Raw genomic sequence first — 23,049 nt, 5'->3', positions numbered from 1 at the left:
CTGCTCGTAACTCAGTTTCTGCCTGCAGCATTCCTCAGTAAAATGCCTTTGTTTCCTTTCCTGTTAAAAAAAAAACCCCACCCACTGGACAGCGGGCACCGTCACAGCCCGGTAAGTTGGCACTTTGTTTTGCTTTTCCACTTCAACAGCTCTCTGCGGCCACCAGCTGCAAAGCAACCTACAGAGGCTGCCAATTAATTTACTGGGCCATTAATCAATACATTCTATCCCGGTAACTTTCAAACAGATAAAAGCCATGCAGGACCAGAGCAGAGATGCCAGATTGCCCATGCTTGGCTGAGCTGTACTTGGTTCCGCTTCTCCCCTGCGTAAGGGCGGAAAGGGGAGGGGAGAGGTTGGGAAGCGGCTGGGAGAGCTCTGGCAGCCGTATGGTGGTACATTAAAATCAGATGGCTAAAGCAGTTTTCATGCCTCCTCTCCTTTGATTTAAATGTCCAGTTCACACAGAAATTGGCTCCTGAACTGCCAGCTCTTACTTTGGTTACTCAAAATGGTGCCCAGCTTTTGGCTAGGGCAGATCCACGGGCCCTTCATCTCAAACAGCTTTAACATGAGCACAGATTAGGACAGGATGTGGAAGCCATGTCTGAGTCCCACGTTTCTGTCATGTAGATACTCGTGACAGAGGCATTTGTGTTGATATCATACAATGCTTGGATAAGCATCTATCACATTACAGGGGTCCCACAAACTAAAAAGACTGTTCTGGGGAGCAGATCAATGTGACGGTTCAGATGGCCAGAAGCTATTCCCTGCCCACATGTTGGGGGGACTCCAGAAAGAAGATGCCTGGGAAGAAAAAAGATGGATGTTTCTGGCAGAGACTTCCAGTGCTGGGAATTCAGACATTTCTGCTCTCAGGGACTGTCCTCCTGACTGCGGGTCCCCAGACGTACAGTAAGTTTGCATCTCACTTCCAGCTGCACCAGCAGAGCTGCCAAAACCTTCTGTCAAGTCGCTGGGTTATCTGTGGCACTGAGGTGGCAATGAAGTGTGGAAATAAGTGTGAGATTCCAGAGGAGGTCACAAACATGATCAGAGGGCTGCAGCACCTCTCTTATGAAGACAGACTCGGCTTGTTCAGCCTGGAGAAGAGAAGGCTCCAGGGAGACCTCACAACAGCCTTCCAGTACCTGAAAGGGCTACAGGAAAGGTGGAGAGGGAGAAGAGAGAATGGGTTTAAACTAAAAGAGGGGATATTTAGATTAGACCTTAGGAAGAAATCCTTCCCTGTGAGGGTGAGACTCTGGCACAGGGTGCCCAGAGAAGCTGTGTCTGCTCCTGGATCTCTGCAGGGTTCAAGGCCAGGTTGGATGGGGTTTTGGGCACCTTGGGCTAGTGGAGGATATCCCTGCCCATGTCAAGGGGTTGGAACTAGATGGACTTTAAGGTCCCTTCCACCCCAAACCATTCTATGAACCCCTCCCCAGGTGCCAGCAGTACCCTACATCATGCTCCCCCTGCAAGGGTGCAGGCATGCCCAGCGCCTGACATAATTTCAAGCACCTGCTGGTAACAACCACCATCCTCCAACACATCCCTTCCCTTCTGTGTGGAAACCAGAGCACTGAACATCAACCCCAGACCCACTATGGTTTATGGAGCCTAACTCCAATTAATGTTTATGTGGACTTTTAACCTGCCCACTTGCTTCCAGTCTTTTATTACCAGCCCAATCTCAATTTCCAGCATCCACTGACACAAATGTTACTGGAGAGAGGAGTGCTGAATGTCTCCAAGCCCATTTACCTTCCACCTCACAAAGTACAAGGGTGGGTCCTGTATAAACAGGTTTTTTTGTTTGAGGGCATCTGACAAAGCGGAGCCTGACCTTTCCCCTTCAGGAGAACAGCAGGCTTCAATCAAACCTTGCTGAGGGTTGGGGCTATTTTTTCCCTCTTGCAGATCAGGGTGATGCTTGAACTCTCTGTACCTCAGCTCCCCCACCCACCCCATCAATCTCCCCACTGCCCTGCGCGACAACTAGAGCCACTGTGATTTATAATGGCCTCTCCCCACAGCTGCATCTCCTCTGGGCCTTCCTCTGCCACTGCTGAGTGGCTCTGCTCACTGGGCCCTCTGGCAGTTGGGTCCCCTTCCAGCAGCAAGGCCTAGACCCTTTGCAGGAGGAGGAGGAGGAGGAGGAGACTTCCCAGATTAATGTTTCCACATTAAATTCTACTTCCAGAACATGGTGCCCTCTGGAAGTGGCTGAGCCATATCTGTCACTTTGAAGTGCTGCAGTTTTTAAGGTATTTAGAGGTTAAAAAAAGTGCTGGGTTTGACCCATGATGATGTAAATAGGACTCAAGATGGGGGCTGAGAAAGTACAGAAGAAGATGTTGCTCTGTGGGGATGGTAAAAGGTCCTAGGAGAATGGTCTAGCTAGGTTTAACCTGAGCTACTCCCAGGTCATATACAGATCATTACCACTGCAGCATTGCTGCCATTCCACCAAAGTCACCATATACCAGCTGAAGAACCAGCCCCTTGAGCTTTCATAGCCTTAAACACACTGAACTGCTACAAAAATTTTCCTCCTTTCCCTTCCATCAGGAGACACAGAGCCCAGACTGGCTGCGTCCCAATTATAAGCCCATTTTTCAATAAGGCTTCTTATCGTAAATACACTTTTCATTATTTCACAGCCAGATGAAATCTGGCTGCTGTTCTGGACACTGCTTTGAAGACTAAGAGCTTTTATCAGACTGTTCCAAGCTTAAACACTCCTCAGTAATGCTGCTGCAATGGCCCAGAGCCCAGGACAAGCTTTTGGCTGCGCTGGAGGTTTGCTACAAAAAAATAGTACCAGGGTGTTGCCAGGTGAGGTGGTCAGAGGGTACAGCTGGATTTCCCCCTCGGTTTTAGGAAATCATAGAATCATAGAATCACAGAGTGCTCTGGGTTGGAAGGGAGCCCAAGGATCATACTTTTCCAACGCCCTGCCACAGGCAGGGCCACCAACTTCCAGGCCTGGAGCTACACAAGATTGCCCAGGGCCCCATCCAATCTGGCCTTGAACACCTCCAAGGACGGGGCATCCACCACCTCTCTGGGCAGCCTGTTCCAGCACCTCACCACTCTCTCTGTAAAGAGCTTCCCCCTAAATCTAACCTAAACCTTCCCTCCTTCAGTTTCAATCCATTCCCCCTTGTCCTGCCATTTTCTGCCCTTTTAAAAAGTTGATTCCCCTCCTGTTTCTCTGCTCCCTTCAGAATACAGCCAAGCTTTCCAAATCCTGCTCATTGTTTGTTTCCTGGAAAAATATTGATGTGGGGAGGTAAGGAATGAGTGTTTGTTTCAAGCATGAAGCAAAGCAGAAAGAAGGACCATATGCAACTTCTTCCCTTTTACCTTTGGGGTATCTCTGGGGCCACAACCCTGCAGAGAGAATCAGGATGGAAAGTGCCTCAGTGTGTGCTGATGCCTCAGCATGTGCTAGTGCCAAGCACGCTAAAAATGTATGGAAATGAAAAGGGCCGGGTGGGTCCCTGTGAAATCAGGCTCTGGTGACATTGTCTCCATAGGGCCAAGCCAACATAGAGGTGTTTCTATCTCATGGGTCACACTTTTTCCCCCCCGTTTTTTTTTAGATCTAAAACCATCATGGCTTGTCTACTTCAGTGGGGGTGAAAGGCCTGATCCCAGAAAATGACACATCGAGCCCAAATAAAGCATTATTCTGGAAGAGCCTACAACCTCATCCAAAAATCCCCCAAGTATCAGGTTTCCTGAATATATATATAGACATATAGATATATATATCCATATATCTATATAGATATAGATATAGATATAGATATAGATATAGATATAGATATAGATATAGATATAGATATAGATATAGATATAGATATCTGTGGATAAGAGGGTACCATAAACACAACATTCCCCACAGGACAATGTTATTTAAATTATCAGCCCCTTCCAAAAGAATGTCAGGATTGTTTCTTGTTGCTAGGCCACTGGTCCATGCAAGCACAGCAATATACTGCCAGTGCCTCACTAGCTTTTGCTGGAGGCCTGTTTCCTACTGCCCAAAACAGGCCAAAAAAGAAAAGGAAGAAAAAAGCAGGCCTGGATGAATGTCACGTAGCTGCACTGACCTGAGACATCCCAGGTTTTTAGCTCACTACAGCTTTTTTTCTTCAAAGCTATGATTGGCTTTCCAAGCTTCCAAATTAGTGGAACCACTCTGCCAGGCCATCTGGCACTCCAAAATTTAGCTTCAGATTTCATTATCCAACCCAATGACCCTAGTGTTTCCTCCCATTGACTAATAAGATTAGCCCATCACCTCCTAATTACAGCATTTATACCTAGTCTGTTTTACAACGCCCAGGAAAACAAATCCCCAGGTTGTTTCAGAGGGAATGAATGTCATTCAGCTCTTGGAATGACAGCACAGCATATATAAGGATAGATGGTGGCACATACATCAAAGCAATTAATGAACATCCTTAGGCTAGGAAGTGAAAAACAGAAAATGCAAACACAAGGGCACAAATCTTAGCCTACTGAGGCCAGTGTCCTCGCTCCTCAGGCTTGTTTAGCTTTCTCAGAGCAGTGCAAGTATTGCCTGGTGTTCGTCATACTAAGGGAAAAATGCAAAGCCAGCAATCTCCTACACAGACAATACTTGTAAGGACTCTAACAGAGGGTGGTATTCTAGTTCTACACCTCACCACTCAAAACAACAGGCCTGTCAGTCTGACCATGGCACTGGTGAAGGTTATGGAGCAGAGACCATCCTCAGGGCCATCGCACAGCACATACAGGAGAAGCATCTTTATCAATGATCTAGATGTGGGGATTGAGTGCACCCTCAATACATCTTTAAGCAACAGCAAGTTTGTGAAGGTTGATCTGCTGGTGGGTAGGAAGGATTTACAGAGAGATCTGGACAGGCTGGATTGATGGGCCAAGGCCAACTATATGAGGTTCAACAAGGCTTAGTGCTGGGTCCTGCACCTGGGTCACAGCAATGCCAGGAAACGCTACAGGCTTGGGGAAGAATGACTAGAGACCTCCCTGGTAGAAAAGGACCTGGGGTTATTGATTGCCAGCAGGCTAAACACAAGCCAGCAGTGTGCTCAGGTAGCCAAGAAAGCCAGTAGCAGCCTAGCCTGTATCAGGAACAGCGTGGCCAGCAGGATTAGGGAAGTGACTGTATCCCTGTGTTCAGCACCGATGAGGCTGCACCTCCAGTGCTGTGTTCAGTTTTGGCCCCTCACTACAAGAATGAGCTGTTGGGAGCATGTCCAGAGAAGGGTAATGAAGCTGCTAAAAGTCTAGAGCACAAGTCCTTTGAGGAGCAGCTGAAGGAACTGGGGTTGTTTAGCCTGGAGAAAAAGAGGCTAAGGGGAGACGTTATAGCTCTCTACAACTCCCTGAAAGGAGGTTGTAGTGAGGCAGGGCTTGGTCTCTTCTCCTAAGTAACTAGCAATAGGACAAGAGGAAATGACCTCAAGTTTGCCAGGGGAGATTCAGATTGGATATTAGGAAAAATTTCTTCACCAAAAGAGTTATCAAGCACTGGAACAGGCTGCCTAAGGAAGTGGTGGAGTCCCCATCCCTGGAGGTATTTAAAAAGCTATTTAGGCGTGGTGCCTTGGGACATGGTTTTGTGGTGGACTTGGTGGTGTTGGGTTAACAGTGGGACTTGATGATCTTAAAGCTCTTTTCCAACCTAAGTGATTCTGTGATTTTAACAGGAAGTTTCCTGCAAAAAGTGTCAAAGAAGGAAGGGAAGTGAGGAGGAAAGGAAAAAGGTAAGGGGAGGGAAGGAAAAATGAATTACAGAACCACCTTATATCAATTGCATATCATCAAAGTGCCAAGAACTAAAAGAGGTACAGGAGACAGGCTGTGGCAGGGTGGTTGGAACTCTGTGATCCTTGGGGTCTCCTCCAACCCAGACCATTCTATGACTCTATGATTCCATGTCAGCTTTACTGTTCTCCACTTTAGTGATTTTGTGCAGGATCTGCCTAGTCAAAACTACATGTCTGGACCTTCTTTGGGTTAATAAAGAGGAACCGGCAATCATGAGATGACACTTATCTCTAGAGATAGATGTAACGAATGAAAGTCAGATCATGCATCCCCTAGAAGTCCAAAGGAACACCTGAGGTGAGATGAAGGTGTCTTTGGTACAATTAAGGAAAATGGAATCCCATTGCTGATGGCAAAATCTGTGCCTCAGTTTCCCCATCTCTAAAATAATGCCATTGGTATTTATTGTCTGTGGTAAACCATGAATGCTATGTAACTGTGATTTACTCCTGTACCGAGTGTTCCTGAACATGTTACTTGGAGACCCTCTGGAAACTCAGAACTAGAGGGAACAGAGGGAGGAAACATTACAGCTTTCAAGTAAAGGTAGAAAATTTGGAGTTGTCACAAACAAAAAGCACCTGGCCTGTCTTTCCTTGGAGGAATACCAAGCCTGCAAGGTATTTACCTGTAACCTTAGTACTAAAGGTTTTAAAGTTTCCAGAGCAGTCCTAAAAGCCTCATTAGAAATGCCAACAGTGATTTATCACTGAAGCACCAGCATGAACAAGCCACCGGAGTGATAATAAAACAGCTTTCACCAGAGCTCTGAAAACACACTGAGCTTTGCTCACACTTGGGCATCAGGGGGGCTGGATGCTCCTCTCACACGGCCAGGCAAAACTCAGATGGAGAACAGCCTGGAAGAGTAAATTTCCACCTCAGTCCACCAATTCCCTGCATGCAGAACGTCTAAATACACCATCAGATGGACATTTCCCTACCTCTCCCTACCACATTTTTGTGATAGGTGTGCCTTCCACAAGCCTAATGCCTAAGAAAACGTCTTACCCTCATTGCACATCCCACAGAGACGGGAGCAGCTGAGCTCTGTTACCAGACCAGCCAGGCACCATTTATATGACAGCTCGTCTACAATGCAAATCAGGCTCATTGTCACCGCTGTAAAAAGCCCTAAATGAAAAGTTATTGCCCCTTGATGGCCACTCAGGCCAAGTGTTCAGGGGAAAGCCTGATCTCTCCCCACATCCATCAGAGCTGCCATTAAGCCAATGACTTACAGCTGGGATGGAGGCAGCTCTGATCTCCTCCAGAAAACTATGCTAGTAAACTGGCCAGAAAACCCCTGAAACAAGGGGATCACACATCTCCTCAGCCTTCCTCCCCATCCAGCATTTTATAGCTCGGGCTACTTTGGCCAGCAGACCCAGAACTCCAGCTCTGTACCAACAGTGAGAAAGCTGAGATGGGTTTAAAAGGCAATATTGCATCCACAGGCATGGATGCTGAGGTAACATCCTACAGGCTACTAACTGCAACCTGCAGCCCTCAGTAACCTCAGAAAAGTAGGTTTCAGCCAGCAGAAGACTTTTGCACAAAGGGACAGATCTTATTTAAAAGCAATCCTGGAATCTTTGCTGATCAAGGTGGGTCAGACGATTTGGGCCTTCATAAGACAAGTCAAACTCAGACCAAGCAAATTTTGATACTGCACTGGGGAGCAGAGAGGGCATGGCTGGACCACGGCCATGAAGAAGTCTTTCATTCTCTACCACCTCTGCAGGAGAGGCATGGGGACACTAGAGGAGGGAATATGAGAGGGAATATCCCTATCAGGCTGAGCTGGCAAACAAAATGCTTTACCCGTACTCCAGGACTGCTGCCACCATTGGTCTTACAGGCTGGGAGCTTGCTGAAGCAGCATCTCACCAAAAGTGTTTGCTGGCAACTTTCATACGTAGATGTGGGTCAACCCTCTGCGTGCTCCTTTTGAACATACACCAAAGCTTAACGGCTGCAAGTTGGAGCACAGGGAGTTCTGCACCAATATGCAGAAGAACTTCTTCACAGTGAGGATGACAGAGCCCTGGGACAGGCTGCCCAGGGGGGCTGTGAAGTCTCCTTTACTGGAGATATTCAAGACCCATCTGGACACCTATCTGTGTGACCTGTCCTAGTGAACCTGCTTTGGCAGGGGGGTTGGACCTGATGATCTCTGGAGGTCCCTTCCAATCCCTACGATTCTGTGATTCAGACTGAAGTGCAAATGAAGACATCCTTTCCAGGAGTCACTTCATCTAACTAGTCCCAGGCAGTGATACAGAAGCAGCAGATAGGCAGAACTACCTCTCTAACCATCTGCTCAGGGATATCTATCTACTTCAGGAGACCTTTCTGTATCAGCAAGTCTTCAGAGAGGCAGCACTATTAATGGGTTGGTACAGAAACCTTTCAACTTCCCAGCCCTACAACTACTTGGAAGTCACCACGATCCAGGCAACTATGGGGTCTGGGGTCCAAAAAAACCTAGCAAGGAACAAAGCTGCAGTGAAACACACAGGGAGACACTCAAGAAGGGCCAGGCATGGAATGAGAGGCTGAGTCCCACAGAGCCCAGGCTCCCATGGTGACTTCAGGGCTGCGGAAGCTGGGACACACAGGTCTGTAAGAGTCTTTTTAGTCACAGGCTCCCCTCATGTTTGAAGCAGGCTTGGGGCTACAGCCTCAGACTTGAGGAGCCCCAAGGGCTGTGCCTCCACTTGCCTCACCTGGATTTTATTTCACTGAGTGTGATTTCTTTCCCACCCGCCTTGTTCTCCCCTGTGTGTATAAGGGATGGAAGCCTCTGAAAAAGCACTGAGAGAAATGCAGGGTGGGCACTAGTCATTATTTTTGACAGCATTAAACCAACAATTTTTCCCCCTCCCCTGAGAAACAGAAGACAATGTCCCATCCAGCGCCTGCCTGACAGAGTGACAGAGGCTGGCTCTGTCACAGCACTGCAGAAGTGGCTTTTGGTGAACTATTGTTTTTATTTCAGGAAAAAAAGGAAATGAGCAATCCCAGAAGGAAAGGGTCTGAATGCTCACTCAGGCTGTGCCATGAAGAAAAGAGATTGCTATTGTCAAAGGGTGTTTCATTGTTCTGATCTTTCTGAGAAACCTTAAAATACATCCAGAAATGTAACAAGAACAGAAAACAGATCTCTCTTCAACTGCCTATTTGCAGCCTGGATGGTGAGAGAGAGACTATAGTTTAGCAGTGTTAATTACCCTGGGTAACCCTTGCTGTTGGGGTGGGCTGTCCCAGGCTGGAGGCCAGGTGCCCACCAAAGCTGCTCTGTCACTGCCCTCCTCAGCTGGGCAGGGGAGAGAAGACACAACAAAAAGCTCCTGGAGCCAGATAAGGATGGGGAGAGATCACCTGTCAGTTACTGTCATGGGCAAAGCAGACTCAACTTGGGGAAATTAGTTTAACTTATTACCCATCAAATCAGAGCAGGATAACGAGAAATAAAACCAAGTCTTAAAACACTTCCCCCCACCTCCCCTTCTTCATGGGCTTCACTGCTGATTTCTCTCCCTCCTCCCCCAGCAGACAGGGGGATGGGGATTGGGGTTTTTGGTCAGTTCATTACACATTGTTTCGACCACTTCTTCCTCCTCAGGGGGACTCCTCACAATCTGTCCCTGCTCCAGCATGAGATCCCTTCCACTGGAGTCAGTCCTCCATAAACTTCTCCATCGTGATTCCTTCCCATGGGCTGCAGGTCTTCACCAACCACCCCAGCGTGGGTCCCTTCCATGGGGTGTAGACCTTCAGAACCAGACTGCTCCAGCACGGGTACCCCATGGGGTCACAAGTCCTACCAGCAAACCTACTGACATAGACTCCTCTTGCCACAGGCTGCAGGTCCTGCCAGGATCTTGCTCCAGTGCAAGATTCCCACTGAGTCACAACTCCTTTGGGTGCCTCCACCTGCTCTGGTGTGGGGTTCTCCACAGGCTGCAGGTGGAATCTCTGCTCCACCATAACCCCCACGTGCCGCAGGGGAACAGCCTGCCTTGCCATAGTCTTCTCATGGGCTGCAGGGGAATCTTGGCTCTGACACCTGGAGCACCTCCTACTCCTTCTTCACTGACCTGGGTGTCTGCAGAGTCGTTCCTCTCTAATCTCACTCCTCTCTCTGGCTGCAAAATCCTCCTGGGTTAGCTTGGGGTTTTTTTCCTTCTTAAATGTTATCCCAGAGGTGCCACCACCAGCACTGACTGGCTCGGCATTGGCCAGCAGCAGGTCTATCTTGGAGCTGGCTGGCATTGACTCTATCTGACACAGGGGAAGCATCTAGAAGCTTCTCATAGGAGCCACCCCTGTAGCCCTCCATTACCAAAACCTTGCACACAAACTAAATACACTGGCCTTGAACCCTGCCAGGGATCCAGGGGCAGCCACAGCTTCTCTGGGCACCCTGTGCCAGGGCCTCCCCAGCTTCACAGGGAAGGATTTCTTCCTAATGTCTACTCTAAATCTCTGCTCTTTGAGTTTAAACCCATTCCCCTTGTCCTATCGCTCCATGCCCTTGTAACCAGTCCCTCACCAACTTTCCCATAAGCCACCTTTAGGTACTGGAAGGCTACTGTAAGGAGCTTCTCTCCAGGCTGAACAAGCCCAGCTCTCTCAGCCTGTCTTCACAGGAGAGGTGCTCCAGCCGTCTGACAATCTTCCTGGCCTCCTCTGGTCTCCAATGCATCTTGTACTGGGGCCCCCAGAGCTGGATGCAGTAACAGAGACAGACAGATGGACAGAGTGGCTCCCAAAAGGAGAATGTGAGGATGCAAAGCGAAGCAAGCAGTGGACACCAGCAGCACATACAACGCCAGCACTGAGTTAGGGCAAACACAGGCGTCTACATGAGCACCTCCAGAAGCAGCACCCCAACAGCTCAGCACTGCTCCTGAGCCACAGTGTCTCCCTCAGAGATTGCTACAGTCACACTGCTCTCCTGCTGGCACCAGTCTGCACTGAGCTCAGGTCTCTTGGTCCCAACTTCTTGATAAAGCATCGTGGCCAGACTACACACAACTCATCAAGAGCTGATAACCATCACCAAGGAAAACAGAGAGAAACAATGCAGCTGTCTTTCTTTTCTCCAACAGAAAGAGCTTCCTGTGTCCAGACATTAGAGTGGTTGGTGTAAATAGGTCCATATTTTCTGATCTGTACAAGAGAGTAATGCTGAGAGGCAGAACAGGATCATCTTCTGTCTCACAGGTCAAACCCACGAAGAGAGGCCTTTAATCTCCAATATCCTGCAACAGGCATCTTAATCAGTCTTGTCCTTCAGTGACTTAAATGAATGGAAACATTTTAAAAATCACTTTATTATTCATATTATAGTATCACACTGGTCAATCAGCTTCCTTTTCAACCCCCAGCAGGATTTTCCTGAGCAGAAATAATCACCACCAGCTCCACCACACAGATGTCTAAGCGATGGGAAAATGCAGAGGAGGCTGGAGCAAACAAAAGGGCCTGCTGGGGTCAGAACGCGGATCTGTACGGTAGGATGGACCCCTCACTAATCCAGCTCTGTTACTAATGAGATCGGTTCCCATTACAGCAGAAGGAAGTCCATGGCTTAATTTGCCAGGAGGACCATTGTCACGCAGCTTAGGGAAGCAAAATAATCTTATCAGTTTGAACTTGAACCCTGCCCTCCAATTATATGGACAACGTTTAAGAAAGGAGAGATAAAGAAAAAGTGATTTCCTTGTATCCAGCAAGAAAAATGGGATTGTCTGAAACCAAGCATTCAGCTTCCTGCAGCTGCTGATAGACCTTCACACTCCAGCCACCGGTCATACGGCTGCCAAAATGCACTAACTACATCTGTGCGTGCTGACTCTGAACCAAATCCAAGCCAAATGGCACCAACAGCACCTACAGTGCAACTCACTGCTACAGCTGAGCCCCTACTCTTGTAGAGGCACAAGTGAAACCCTGACAGCTAAAGGCAAGCAAATACAAAGGGCAGGGCAAACCAGGAAAGTTTTTCACCCTTTCTTGCTGGCTCTCTGTCTCTGCCTCCCTCTCCAGTCTGTCCCCTTGGCTGCTATAAAGACTATCCTCTTCCAGGAGTTCTGCATCCCACACAAGGCAGCTAAAACAAAGAACATTTCAGCAAATAACAGCCAGGCTTCCTCCATTCTTTTTCCTACACAATTCATTCCATCAAACTTGTTTAGCTGAACAAAACCCCAGTGCTATCCTTATTGTGAGGCTAACAATAAACTAACATGTGAGCACAGCGTGGGTCACAGATGTGTGTGCTTCATCATCAGCTGTGGAGCCACTTCCCTGCTCAACTCACTTTTATAAAGCTTTAAACCTCTTTGAGCTGGAATTCAGCTTGAGCACATAAACCAAGAAGCAAACAGGGCTAACACAACAGAAGCAGCCCCTCTACAAAAAGATACACGAAGAGACGGACGTGCTTTGGAGACAGTCACATCAACAACCTCGGTTTCCAAGGGGGAACCCACACAATAAAAATCTGGAGAAAAACTGTACTGGACAAATCCCAGGGGCTCTATTTTTAGTGATACCACTTGCACCAGAGGATCTTTACTTGTGCCTTTGAATAGACACATTTACTTCTTTTTTTTCCTCCTATGAAGAGATAGGGGGAAAATTTTGAAGAGAGAACATCTCCAAACTCATTTCTAAGGCTCTCTTGGAATACATTCCAAGGACTGACCCCAAATTTGTAACCCAATTTTAAGTACTCTTATCTCATCCCAAACACAGCAACCCTCAAAGCATGCCTGCTCTAAGAAAAAATGCAATGCAGACCCAGAGCCTTTTACAGCTGCTCTTTATGGGCTCAGATCATATCTGCCAGCTGAAAGCTTGCTATCACATCCACCTCCAGCTCATATTACCTATGAAATACAGGTGTAATGTTGTCCTACCCTTAGCATACGGAGTGTGGCTGTGATGGAGTGAATTTTCTTCATAGCAGCTCATATAGAGCTGTGCTTTGGATCTGTGACTGAAACAGTACTGATAACATTAACATTTGTGTTAATATGTCTGCACAGCACCAATGCTTTCTGTTTCTCACTCTGCCTCCCCAGCCAACAGATTGAATTGCACAAGAGGTTGGGAGGGGACACAACCAGGCAGGTACCCCAACTAACCAAAGAGATATTGCACAGCATGTAATGTTATGTTCAGCAATGAAACAGAGCAGAGTGGGGTTTAGGTAAGTTAGTCACCTTCTGCTTGGGAACCAGCTGGGCATCAGTCTGGCCATGGAAAGCAGTGACCAATTGCTTTTGCATCACTTATTTTGTTTTCTTTTTACTTCCACTTCACCTTTAAAACTCATTTTTTCTCAACCCATGAGGTCTCTTACTTTTACTCTTCCTTTTCTCTCCCCCTGTCCTACTGGGAGTAGGAAGGGGAGGCAGGCAAGCAGCTGTGTGCTGCGTAGCTGCCCCCTGGGTTTAGCCCACAACCCTTAGTTACATGCTCTGGACTTCATAGCAGTAACGTGCATTTCAAGCCATGCAGCCCACTTGTACATATGCATTAGAGCACTGAAGAAGGAATTGTGTATCAAGCACCACATATTTCTTCCTGTCAATCACAGCTTGAGAGGATGGGTAAAGGGCTGCTCCTGGAGAATAAGGTAGATACTGAACAACCTCTAAAATACTGGGCACTAGGAGATTCTGATTCTAATCTCTCTGCCTTGGACTGTTATCTGTACAATGCAGGTAACAGTTCAGGCTCTCCTTCCAGAGGCGTAAGCACATCCCTCTTTGTAGGACACAACAAGCAGAATAGGGTTCAAATAATCAATGGTGAATAAAGTCCTGGGGCCAGAAGGAAAATCACTGCGAGGCAGCTTTCCTGTGCACTGGACAACACAGGAGTCCCAGGGTGGTGGGGAAAAAGTACGTGGTTGTTAAAAAGTAACTCATACTAAGTCAAAAGGCTAGATTCATGTAGTTAAAACTACTTTAATTTTAACATTTCTTAACTTCTAAATGCTTGATTTGCTGTCCTTTGAATGTCCCACACAAAAGCCGAACTTTTTCAAAACCAAAGTGCAGGATTTTGTCCTGGAGCATCTTTTAGGTGTCGCCAGGGCCACAGCAGCACTGCACTCACAGGCCCCACGCAGACCACAGAGGGAAGAGATTTCCCAAAGACTGGGGCCCAAAACAGAACATAATCCGGTTACAGCAGCTCAAGTTACCATCGATCAGTCTAATTGCACTAAGTGTCTGCACTCTTGGCCCAGAAGAGCTTCAAGGGAAAACACGTGAGCCAAAAGCCTTTGCAAAATACAGCAAACAAGGGAAATTGATGCCAGGATTAGCACCTGTCATAGAGCAACCTTAATATCAATGCAGAGGATTGGTGTTAAGCAATTTGAGCAAGAAAGGGTCACAGCTAAGACCACAGGTCCTAGGCATAAGATGCAGGTCACCTCAGCCCAGAGAGTGATGCAAAAATTACAGAGGAATAATAAGCAGAGAATCCTCCTGCTGCTGGGTTTGTTTTTATATTTGCTTGTTGGAGTAAAAGCCCATTTTAAACCCTTGAGGCTAATACAAGACACGCCAATAGTATCATAGCAGCAAAACCACAGGCATCTGATAGCAGATTAAAATAAAACAACATGATCACATGGAGGGGGTCTCAGAGTAGGTGGTCTGAAGGGTCCCTTTTTAACAAGCAGTAGCATCAGGTAGATAGATAGTCTGTTGAGGATTTAGTGTAGCTTACTTCAGTACTGCCCCTTCTTGCACCCTGGCAATTCTGAGACCTTTATGGACTGCTGGAGGAGGGACAAGTGTCTCTGCTGGCAACTAGCGTGATGATACCAGGTCAAAAGACAACACACAGAAGTATATTCTGTGATTCTGTGATATAGTGAAGTTCTTTGATTGTAGGGGGGTGATAAAACTTCTTATATCCCCCTAGGCCTTGTTCTCTCACAATAAAAAAGGAATCTTTTTCTTTTTCCTACCTCTTTCTTCCTGTTGCTAATGATATTTTGCCAGCAGGTGGATGTGACCTCCCCTGACCACCACAACAGAAGGGCTTGGACAACATCTACTGCAAATTCTTCTGCAACATGCTGCATCCATCTATTAATTCAAGGACACGTCTGAAACCTGAGCACTTGGAGAGTTTGCCCAAACTGCAGGTCCCCCCACGCTGCTCCGTCTTCATGTAAGGATCCAGGTGGATCTAAGAGGGAATATTGCACAGCAAACCTTACTATCCAAAGGAGCCCCATCCACACTGATACCACAGCATCTACCAACTCTATTCAAGGGCATATGGAGTATTTGAAGAGACCTGGTGTCCTGGACAAGATTTATTTTACCGTGCAACTCAGAACTGCCAAACCACCATTGTCTCCCTGACATGAAAAGACATGCACTAGGTTCCAGGCAGCCAACCATTAAGCATCCCCAAAAGAGCAGACATACCTCCTTTAATTACTACAGATAAGCTCATATCCTCAGCCAGTGAGCTGAGCCAGGCATACTTGGATCAGCCTAAACCCAGACTGAGACACACACACAACTCACCGTCTTCCCTCATGTAACAGGAGCAGGTAGGCAAATAGTAATAATAATAGGTAACCCAAGAAGTTTTCTTTAAAACATTCACAATTATTACTTCTATATTAGATTTAATCACCAAGAAGGTGAGTTGGGATTCACTTCTGTGCCAGTTTAACATCCTGGCAAGTCAGCAAAGTTGCCTCACACTTGGGCAGAATTTTGCCCTCTCTTGTTTCTTAGAAAAAGCACAAACCTCCCAGACAACAGCAGCACCGGATCAGTGAGGCAGAGCACTGGCAAGGACACGAGGAACCTTGGAGCATTGCACCAAACCAACCTAAAGTCCTCTCAGCTACTTTAAGCAACGTGTTGGGTTTGTTCCTGCACACAGCCACATACCTTTCAAGGGGCAGAAACAGACTGAACCTGTGAAGGTCTTGGCTATCTGGAGAAAAAGGAATGATAGGAGCACAAAAACCCCCAGGGGTAGCTGCTTCAGATGGTTGCCCACAGGGACAGGGATCGCTATCTTACTATGGAGAGCAGAAAGTTCAACAGGTACCTGCACAAATGTGCCAAGCACAAGCAGCCAGTATCAAATAAGACACATAAACAGTCCTGGTGTTGGCCACCTAAGTCACTGCATGCCCACCTAAACGCAGCATCATCCAATTTTCAGTTCTTCTAGAGACAAGTCCATGTTTAAATTAGCATCAGCAAAAGTGCTGTGTGTAAAGACATAGCTCTTCTCCCCCTGCAGAGACTAAGCTTATTCTGTCCCCTTCCAGCTTCAATTATCATTTCAGCATCCAAGTTGAGAAAGGATTAAAAAAACAGTGAGAATTTTAATGTAACCGACAGAACTATTTGTGCTGTATAAAATCTGCTCTCACAGAGTCTTAACTCAGGGAACAGGATTTACCTGAGGACACAAACAGTTGCTTTTGTTAATTCTGCAGCATTTGTATCCCTAACAACACAGAGACACGGGAAGAACACTGGAAGGACATTTTCCTCAAACAGGCTGTGCATCGAGTCAGTACTGATAACCTGGGGTACTTTTAAGTGATTGAAATTATCACAGTGGATTTGTTTGTTTCTCTGTTAATAAGACTAACTAAACAAAGTGTTCCTGGTACTGACAGAAGTTTGCACCAATGGATCCATTTCTGGGCCACAGCAATTACTGGATACTCTATAAACACTGCTGATCATCACACACACGTTGGGATCCCTGGGGTCTCTTGGCTCTTGCTGACAGCTCTGATGGGTAAACCAGCAGATTTCCACATGACATGAGCCAGATGCACACATATGGCTCCAGCCTACATGAGGTTTCACATGGACCCCTCATGAGACATCCTGGCACCCACAGCAACCCCATCTATCCACCCATCCCTTCCTCCCTGACAGTCCCTCCTTTCCCCAGCACCACAAATACAGACCTGCAGCTGGTTTTCCACAGCAGTAACAGCAGCACCACTGGTCACAGCCCAGGACCACAAACACATGGAATTGAAAACACGTGTTTCTCTTCCTGAGGCTCAGTTTGGTCCCCTGAGCTTTCAGTAAAAATAAACTCTGAACATTTTAAGAGTCAGCAAGTGTTGAGTCCTCCCTCACAAAATCATCATCACAACTGCTGGGAAATCTGTGGTGTTTTCTGGAACAAGCCTCAGGACAGGAGTGCACAGACACCTGCATCTTTGTTTAACGTGGTATATTGATGCCCACAAAGCTGCATCCCTGCTGACAACTTGGAACTCTCTAAGGTACCAAAAATAGCCCCAGCTTCTGTGTTTCTTCATCTCCTCCCCTCCCAACAGCAACAGAACTGGCACGTGATATCCCCTCATTGATTTCCTCCTCCAACACCTCTCAGTTCTCTGAGGTCTTTAAACTGCTGCCCACTGACAGAGACACGCGACCCAAAACCGAACACAGTGAGATCTGCTCAGCCACAGCTGCCAGTCCCAGCCACCCCCTTCAGCTCCCCAGACCCATCCCCTACAGCTCACTGTGCAGCCACAACTCCAGAACAGTATCAGAAGAGGCCAACAGTGGTTTTTAATTGGCTTTGAGGAGGTTTGGGATTTTGTCACTTCTGCAAAGGAGAATTTCTCTACCCCAGCACAGACTTCCCTCAGCAAGCCAAACAGCAACCCATACAGCTGTGATGGATGGGTTGGCACATATGACCTCCAGATGAGGAGGAAAATATTGCCTGGGGCAATGACCTCTCCAAGCAGCAGCCTGAGATCCATCCAACCTCATCACTCAGAGCCCTTCACCAAGAAAGAGTATGGAGGTGGCCTGGGTTTGGCTCAGTCTTCTGAAGCATGTCTGTTTGCCCCTGAGGTCAAACACACAAACCTCATTACCAAGTTACACCACTGCACTGGAAAGGAAACTGTATCTGCCTTTCTCTTGAAAAATCCCCCTTTCATAGCCTGCAGCTTTCAACATATGGAAATCCTGGACCCCCCTTGACACCATCGACCCATTCAGGGCTCCAAAACCAGTATCAAAGTCTGACTAGAGCCATTCAAAAGCTGCTAGCATGTAGATTTTGGTGATAATTTGGTGAATGGACTTGTCAAACAAATTGCCTTTATTATGGAATGATTAAATGCAATCAGGAAGAAATGTTTTTCCCCTCCCAGCCCCAGCCCTCATCAGCTCAAACAAACATACTGAGCCAATTAGCAGGGAGGTGGTAAAAGCAGCTTTCACTTGAAACCTGCCATTCTTGGGTGGAAAAAACCAACAACAACAAAATCTCTGTGCTTTCAGAGCCAGGAAGAGCCTCCAGGGAGAGGTTCCAAAAGCTACCTGGGGGCTCACCTGCAGGGTGTGGATGGGAGTTATCAGTATTCATCTGGCTCGATGCCGGATCAGCTCAGCTCCCTAAAGCAAAACACTGCTCACATCCAGCTTGTGCCAAATATAATGCAAAGAACATGAATATTAAAGCAGGCCCAGGGGGAGTAGCACTACTGGGACTGTTATTCCTACAGCTTTATGTCCTGCAGCTGGGTTCTCCCGTGTCAGAAGAAAACATCAGCTCCCATCAAAGCTATTTCCATGCCTAAAAACCTGAGGTTTTTTTGGCTTTGGTCCCTGCAGTGGATTCTCTGATACCTGCAAATGGCTGAGTTTACAGCACAGCCTCTTCTGCACTGTGGCAGCAGTGAAAGGATCTGTCTGCTAGCATGCAGCATGTAGCAATTGTGTAGATCTGGTGCCTTTTCTGCCCAACGTGCCTGGAATTAGCTAATGAATGGGAAAGTTATTGAGGGAGGGGATAAAATTTGAGCACGGCATCATAATCACATAAACCTAATTCCCTGCAGGTATACAGCTGGAAATTAAATGGTCACCTTGGCTGGCAGTAGGCAGAGCAGAATTCAACATGTGTTTGCATGAATCAGCTTCAGAGACAGGAATCCCATGGCTGGAGCTAGAGGCAGCACAGGGGATATGAGGAATAGCTGTTGACTAATCTTTCGACTAGGCTTTCAACACCTGCATTTTAAATTAGCACCAAAGACTAATTTGGCCTCCATTTTCATTAACCTGGTCCCTCTGAGGAGCAGGCTCTGTACACTGCACATGGATCACTGCCACCCAGAGCCTATGGAGAAGAGCTATGGCAGAGATTCCTCTGGCAGCGCAAGGCATTGCTTTGTCTGGTACTCCCACCACAAATAGAAAAGGGCTGAAACAAAGGTGAAATTTTATCAATGGGGAGAGATTTCAGAGAGTTCATTGCCAGGACTGAGATTAGGATTAAGGCTTCATAGTTAAAGCACAGAGACTCAAAGGACTAGTCTCTTACCACACACCTCATCATAGTCTTCAAGCATCACCTTGAACATAAGGGGTATGTGACACATCATGACACTAGGTCCTGAGCCTTCAAACAGTCCTGAGCACAAGAACACATCACAGAATGAGATTAGATCAGGAGTCCATACTACAAGCAGCCACGGAGAAAAAGTCCAGGCCTTCTTAAGAAGTGGCTGCAAAGTGCCTGATAACTCCACTCTCTCCCCAAGGACCTGCTTCCTACCCCCACACCCTCCTGCAAACATCAATGTTTAAAGGACTATTAAAGAAAGCAACTTCAAAACTCTTCACATAGTTCAAATACTTCACTTAAAAGGAATTTTAATTCTTACATCTCAGATTGCACCAGTCCCTAGCAAGCCACGCACTCATCATGTTCATGTTGTGGCATTAGAGCTGTTCAAACAGGAGGGATGGAGCCACAGTGAGAGACCATGTGCTCAGAGGCCTGGGAGCTGAGATGATGGAGACCCCCATCAGTTCTACCTGTGCTTTCTGTGAGTGACCCAGTTCACCATACCTCTAAGGGTGCTTCCTCATGACCTGTGTAAGAAAGAAATCTTCCTACAGCCAAGAGACACACACCTTCAAGGCCCAGCCAGTGGGAGGGTACTGGGAGCCCTGGGACATGGTGGGTGTTGTGTGTGAGTCTGCTTGTAGTCTGCTTAGGTCTTGTGATCTGCTTAGAGCTCAGGACTGGCCAGCCCTAAGCTCGTTCTTTCCAGAGCTGGATCTATGCATTCTGACCCATCACAAAAACGCCATGACTTACTACAGACAGCAGCACTTCCCCAGCAGCACTAAATCAAACCAAACTGGGAAGGCAGAGAACCTTTGATGCTAAACAAGGTCTACAGGATTAAATTCTTTAAAACCCCATTCTTCTCCAAAGACCATGAGCTGCTCTCTTTGGACATTACAGCTGTCTGCAAGCTGGAAAAGCTAGGTTACTGGAGTCTTCTCCATCCAGCACGTGGGCAGCAGACATACTGCTGCAGAAACCTCCATGGGATCACAGCAAGCCTTGCATTCCTCAGCAGCAACACAAATCCATTCATCTCATTGAGATGCAGACAATTCATGCCTTGGATGCACCACCTCTAGCTGGGATGGCATACAGTAAGGCCATAAGTCTTTCCCAAAAACATTCACCTGCTTAATTTCAGCCATGCCAGAGAAGAAACCTCAATGCTCCCAAGCACAGTTAAAGTATGGAAGTGGCCAGAAACCACTATATTATGTTAAAATATACTCAAATATATCCTCATGCCAGCTGACAACTCATATGCAGGGGGAACAGTAGCAATCAAGATGCTCCTTCAGGTAGGAAGAGTTACTTGGACCACTCACTACTCCTTCATGGAGGCACATGGTACATGCCCTCAAGCTCTGGAGGGAGACAAAATGCAAAACATATCTGGGAAGCAGGAGGTGTGATTTGGGAAATGCTGTACCTTTTCCTACTCCCTTTCATCTTGTGGCTACCCAGCTCCTGAATTTATAAAATTATATCTGAGCTGCTACACACTGGGTACAGCCCTTTCCTGCAGCAAACCACGTTTCCTGTCCTGCAGGGTACAGTCAGTCCAACAAGACTGGGAACATTTGCCAAGCCTGCTATCAGGAAGCATAGCCTGGATCTGGAGGAAGATTTCAACACTTGTGGAAACACACAGGAGGTTGTGCTGTTGGGATTACAGACCCTGCTTCAGAGCACAGCCTCACCATGCATGTACTCAGGGTTTTAAGCCACCTCTCTTCTTCCAGAGTGTGAATGTACAGCTGGACGATGCAGAAACCATGATTTTGGTTTGAATTTGGTCTGGCTGAGACAAACTTTATCTTTACTTTAGAAGGAGCAGTCAGTACCTTTCCCATTGCAGCTTTAGCTTTTGTCGTGCCCACTCCATGCCCACCTTCTGCATTAACTTGCTGGCAGGGAGGAGCACGGAGAAAGTTCAATGCCAAGAAAGTGATAAAAACACACTAGAGACAGTCCTTTCCATTCAGAGGCAGATCTGCCTTGAATGGCAGCCCCAGGACTGATCTGCCTCCAAAGGAGACTGAATGACCAGCAAGTCAGCCCCCTTCCATTCGCATAAGACTTCAAACTACTCCCTATATTCTCCCACCCTCCAGCACAAGCTCCTCCTTTCTAAAACAAATCTCTCAGAGCTCGCAGACACATGCACTCCCAGAAAGCGAGTAGCAGTGTTGTAATGTGTTGAAAAGAGTCCGGTGAGACCACTGAGCTCTTGCTAAGAGCACTTTTTCATCAGCAAACTGTAATTGGCAGCTTTTATGCACTGAGAGTTTTGCAACATGTACATAAAGAATATGCCAAGCTAGATCTTCACCCTAACACCCAAAATTAGAGCAAACATCCCAAAAGCAAAGTGACCCTCATTAGTCATTCATGAGCAAATTAATCAATGCTGTTCAATTGTTGCCTCTGATCTGACCCACATGCACATCCACAAAGAGCAGAAGCAGAAAGGTAACTTTAAAGTGACTGATGTTACTGTATGTAGTTATAAAACTTCCACAGGACTTCATATGGTCAGTACTGTGTGTTTACCTCCTGTGCACCACTCAAAACAAGTGCTGTGAGCATTTTTAGATTCAGAAATGAGACTTAAGCAAACAGGCTCAGAGCATAACCCACTGGATGCATGTAACAGCTCAGGGGATGTATGTTAAGAGGAGGGGAATCAGGCCCGTAACAAAATAACTTGGTCTTGCTATGTTAGCTTTAATTTATGCCCAGGACCACCCCACTCTCCTAACTGAGCTCTTTTCACTCCTTAGGGAACCACAGCACAAACTTACACAATGCTATTGCCCCCCTTGCTCCCAAAGTTACTCAGGCTCCGCTTGCAGTAACAGTTTTGCTGAGGGTTGTTGAGAAACGCTGTTAAGTAACTCAGAATCCTCTTAGGGAAGATCTTTACCATCAGCTTAGTTTAAAACAAGATTAAAATCGCTCTCCCCGTAACTAGCTCAGATCTGCTCACATCCACTTTCCCTAAGCTGCCCCTGAGCAGCCAGAAGAGCTCCCAGCCGTGAGCAGCCAAAAACCCGGCGGTTCTGCCCTACCTGAGAAGTCTGCAGAAGTCTTGGCAAAGTTGCTGAAAGCTGTCAAGCACACGAGTCCTATGAGGAAGGTGGAGGTGGGAGACACATCTGGGCAGCACATCCTTAAGTATCCTCCCGGCTTGTTTTCTTCCCGAGAAAAGGAAAGCGCTTTCTGCCCCAATCCAGCACTCATTGCCCGGAGAACGGCGTTAGTCCCATCGCTGGGAAGGATCACAGCGAGCAGCGGGGAAGGAAAAGAGCTCAGCGTTCACTCACACGCACACACACACGCACATCCCTGGGAGTGAATGGATCCCGGCTGAGGGAGGCTGACGAATGAGACAGACCTACCTGAGCCCTGGCGGAGGTCCCAGGGTCCTAAAAGCCATCGCTTCGCCCAAAATTGCTGCAGACTGTTACCGCTGCCCAGCACCGCAGGGGGTTGAGGAGAGGCGGGGGGGGGAGCAGGGGAAGAGGGGGGCCCTGGGGAGGCTGGTTTGGAGAAGCTTGGCTGCCGTTGGTTTAGGTACCCAGGGACGTTGCCACTCCGGTGCAGACAGACAGAAGGATGGGCAGTGTTTGCAGAGGAAGGAGCCCAAAACAAGCCCCTGAACTCGGGAGGATTTTTAGAGCGATGCTGCTGAAATCAGTGTGAGCTGTGGGGTCCTGCCGGGCTGCTGACAGGACAATCCTTCAGCTGGATCTACCATTGAGAGTG

At 47.3% G+C, this 23,049-nt stretch overlaps 1 protein-coding gene across 2 annotated transcripts in view; it reads right to left on the bottom strand.

The window, feature by feature from the left end:
* LOC311190055 (protein eva-1 homolog C-like) overlaps positions 1–22,452 on the bottom strand; it is a gene marked incomplete at both ends in the record, with an annotated part of 212,226 nt that extends 189,774 nt beyond the window's left edge. For both annotated transcript variants that reach the window (XM_084261904.1, XM_084261905.1), the window contains one exon: positions 22,353–22,452. In XM_084261904.1, coding sequence (XP_084118030.1) covers positions 22,353–22,452 — 100 coding nt within the window. The remainder of the gene's footprint in view (positions 1–22,352) is intronic.
* Between the last annotated feature and the right edge of the window lie 597 nt (positions 22,453–23,049).

Source organism: Gallinula chloropus (assembly GCF_964237585.1).
Source record: "Gallinula chloropus genome assembly, chromosome: 3".
In the NCBI taxonomy this organism is placed as follows: domain Eukaryota; kingdom Metazoa; phylum Chordata; class Aves; order Gruiformes; family Rallidae; genus Gallinula; species Gallinula chloropus.
This window is presented reverse-complemented; position numbering and strand designations above follow the sequence as displayed.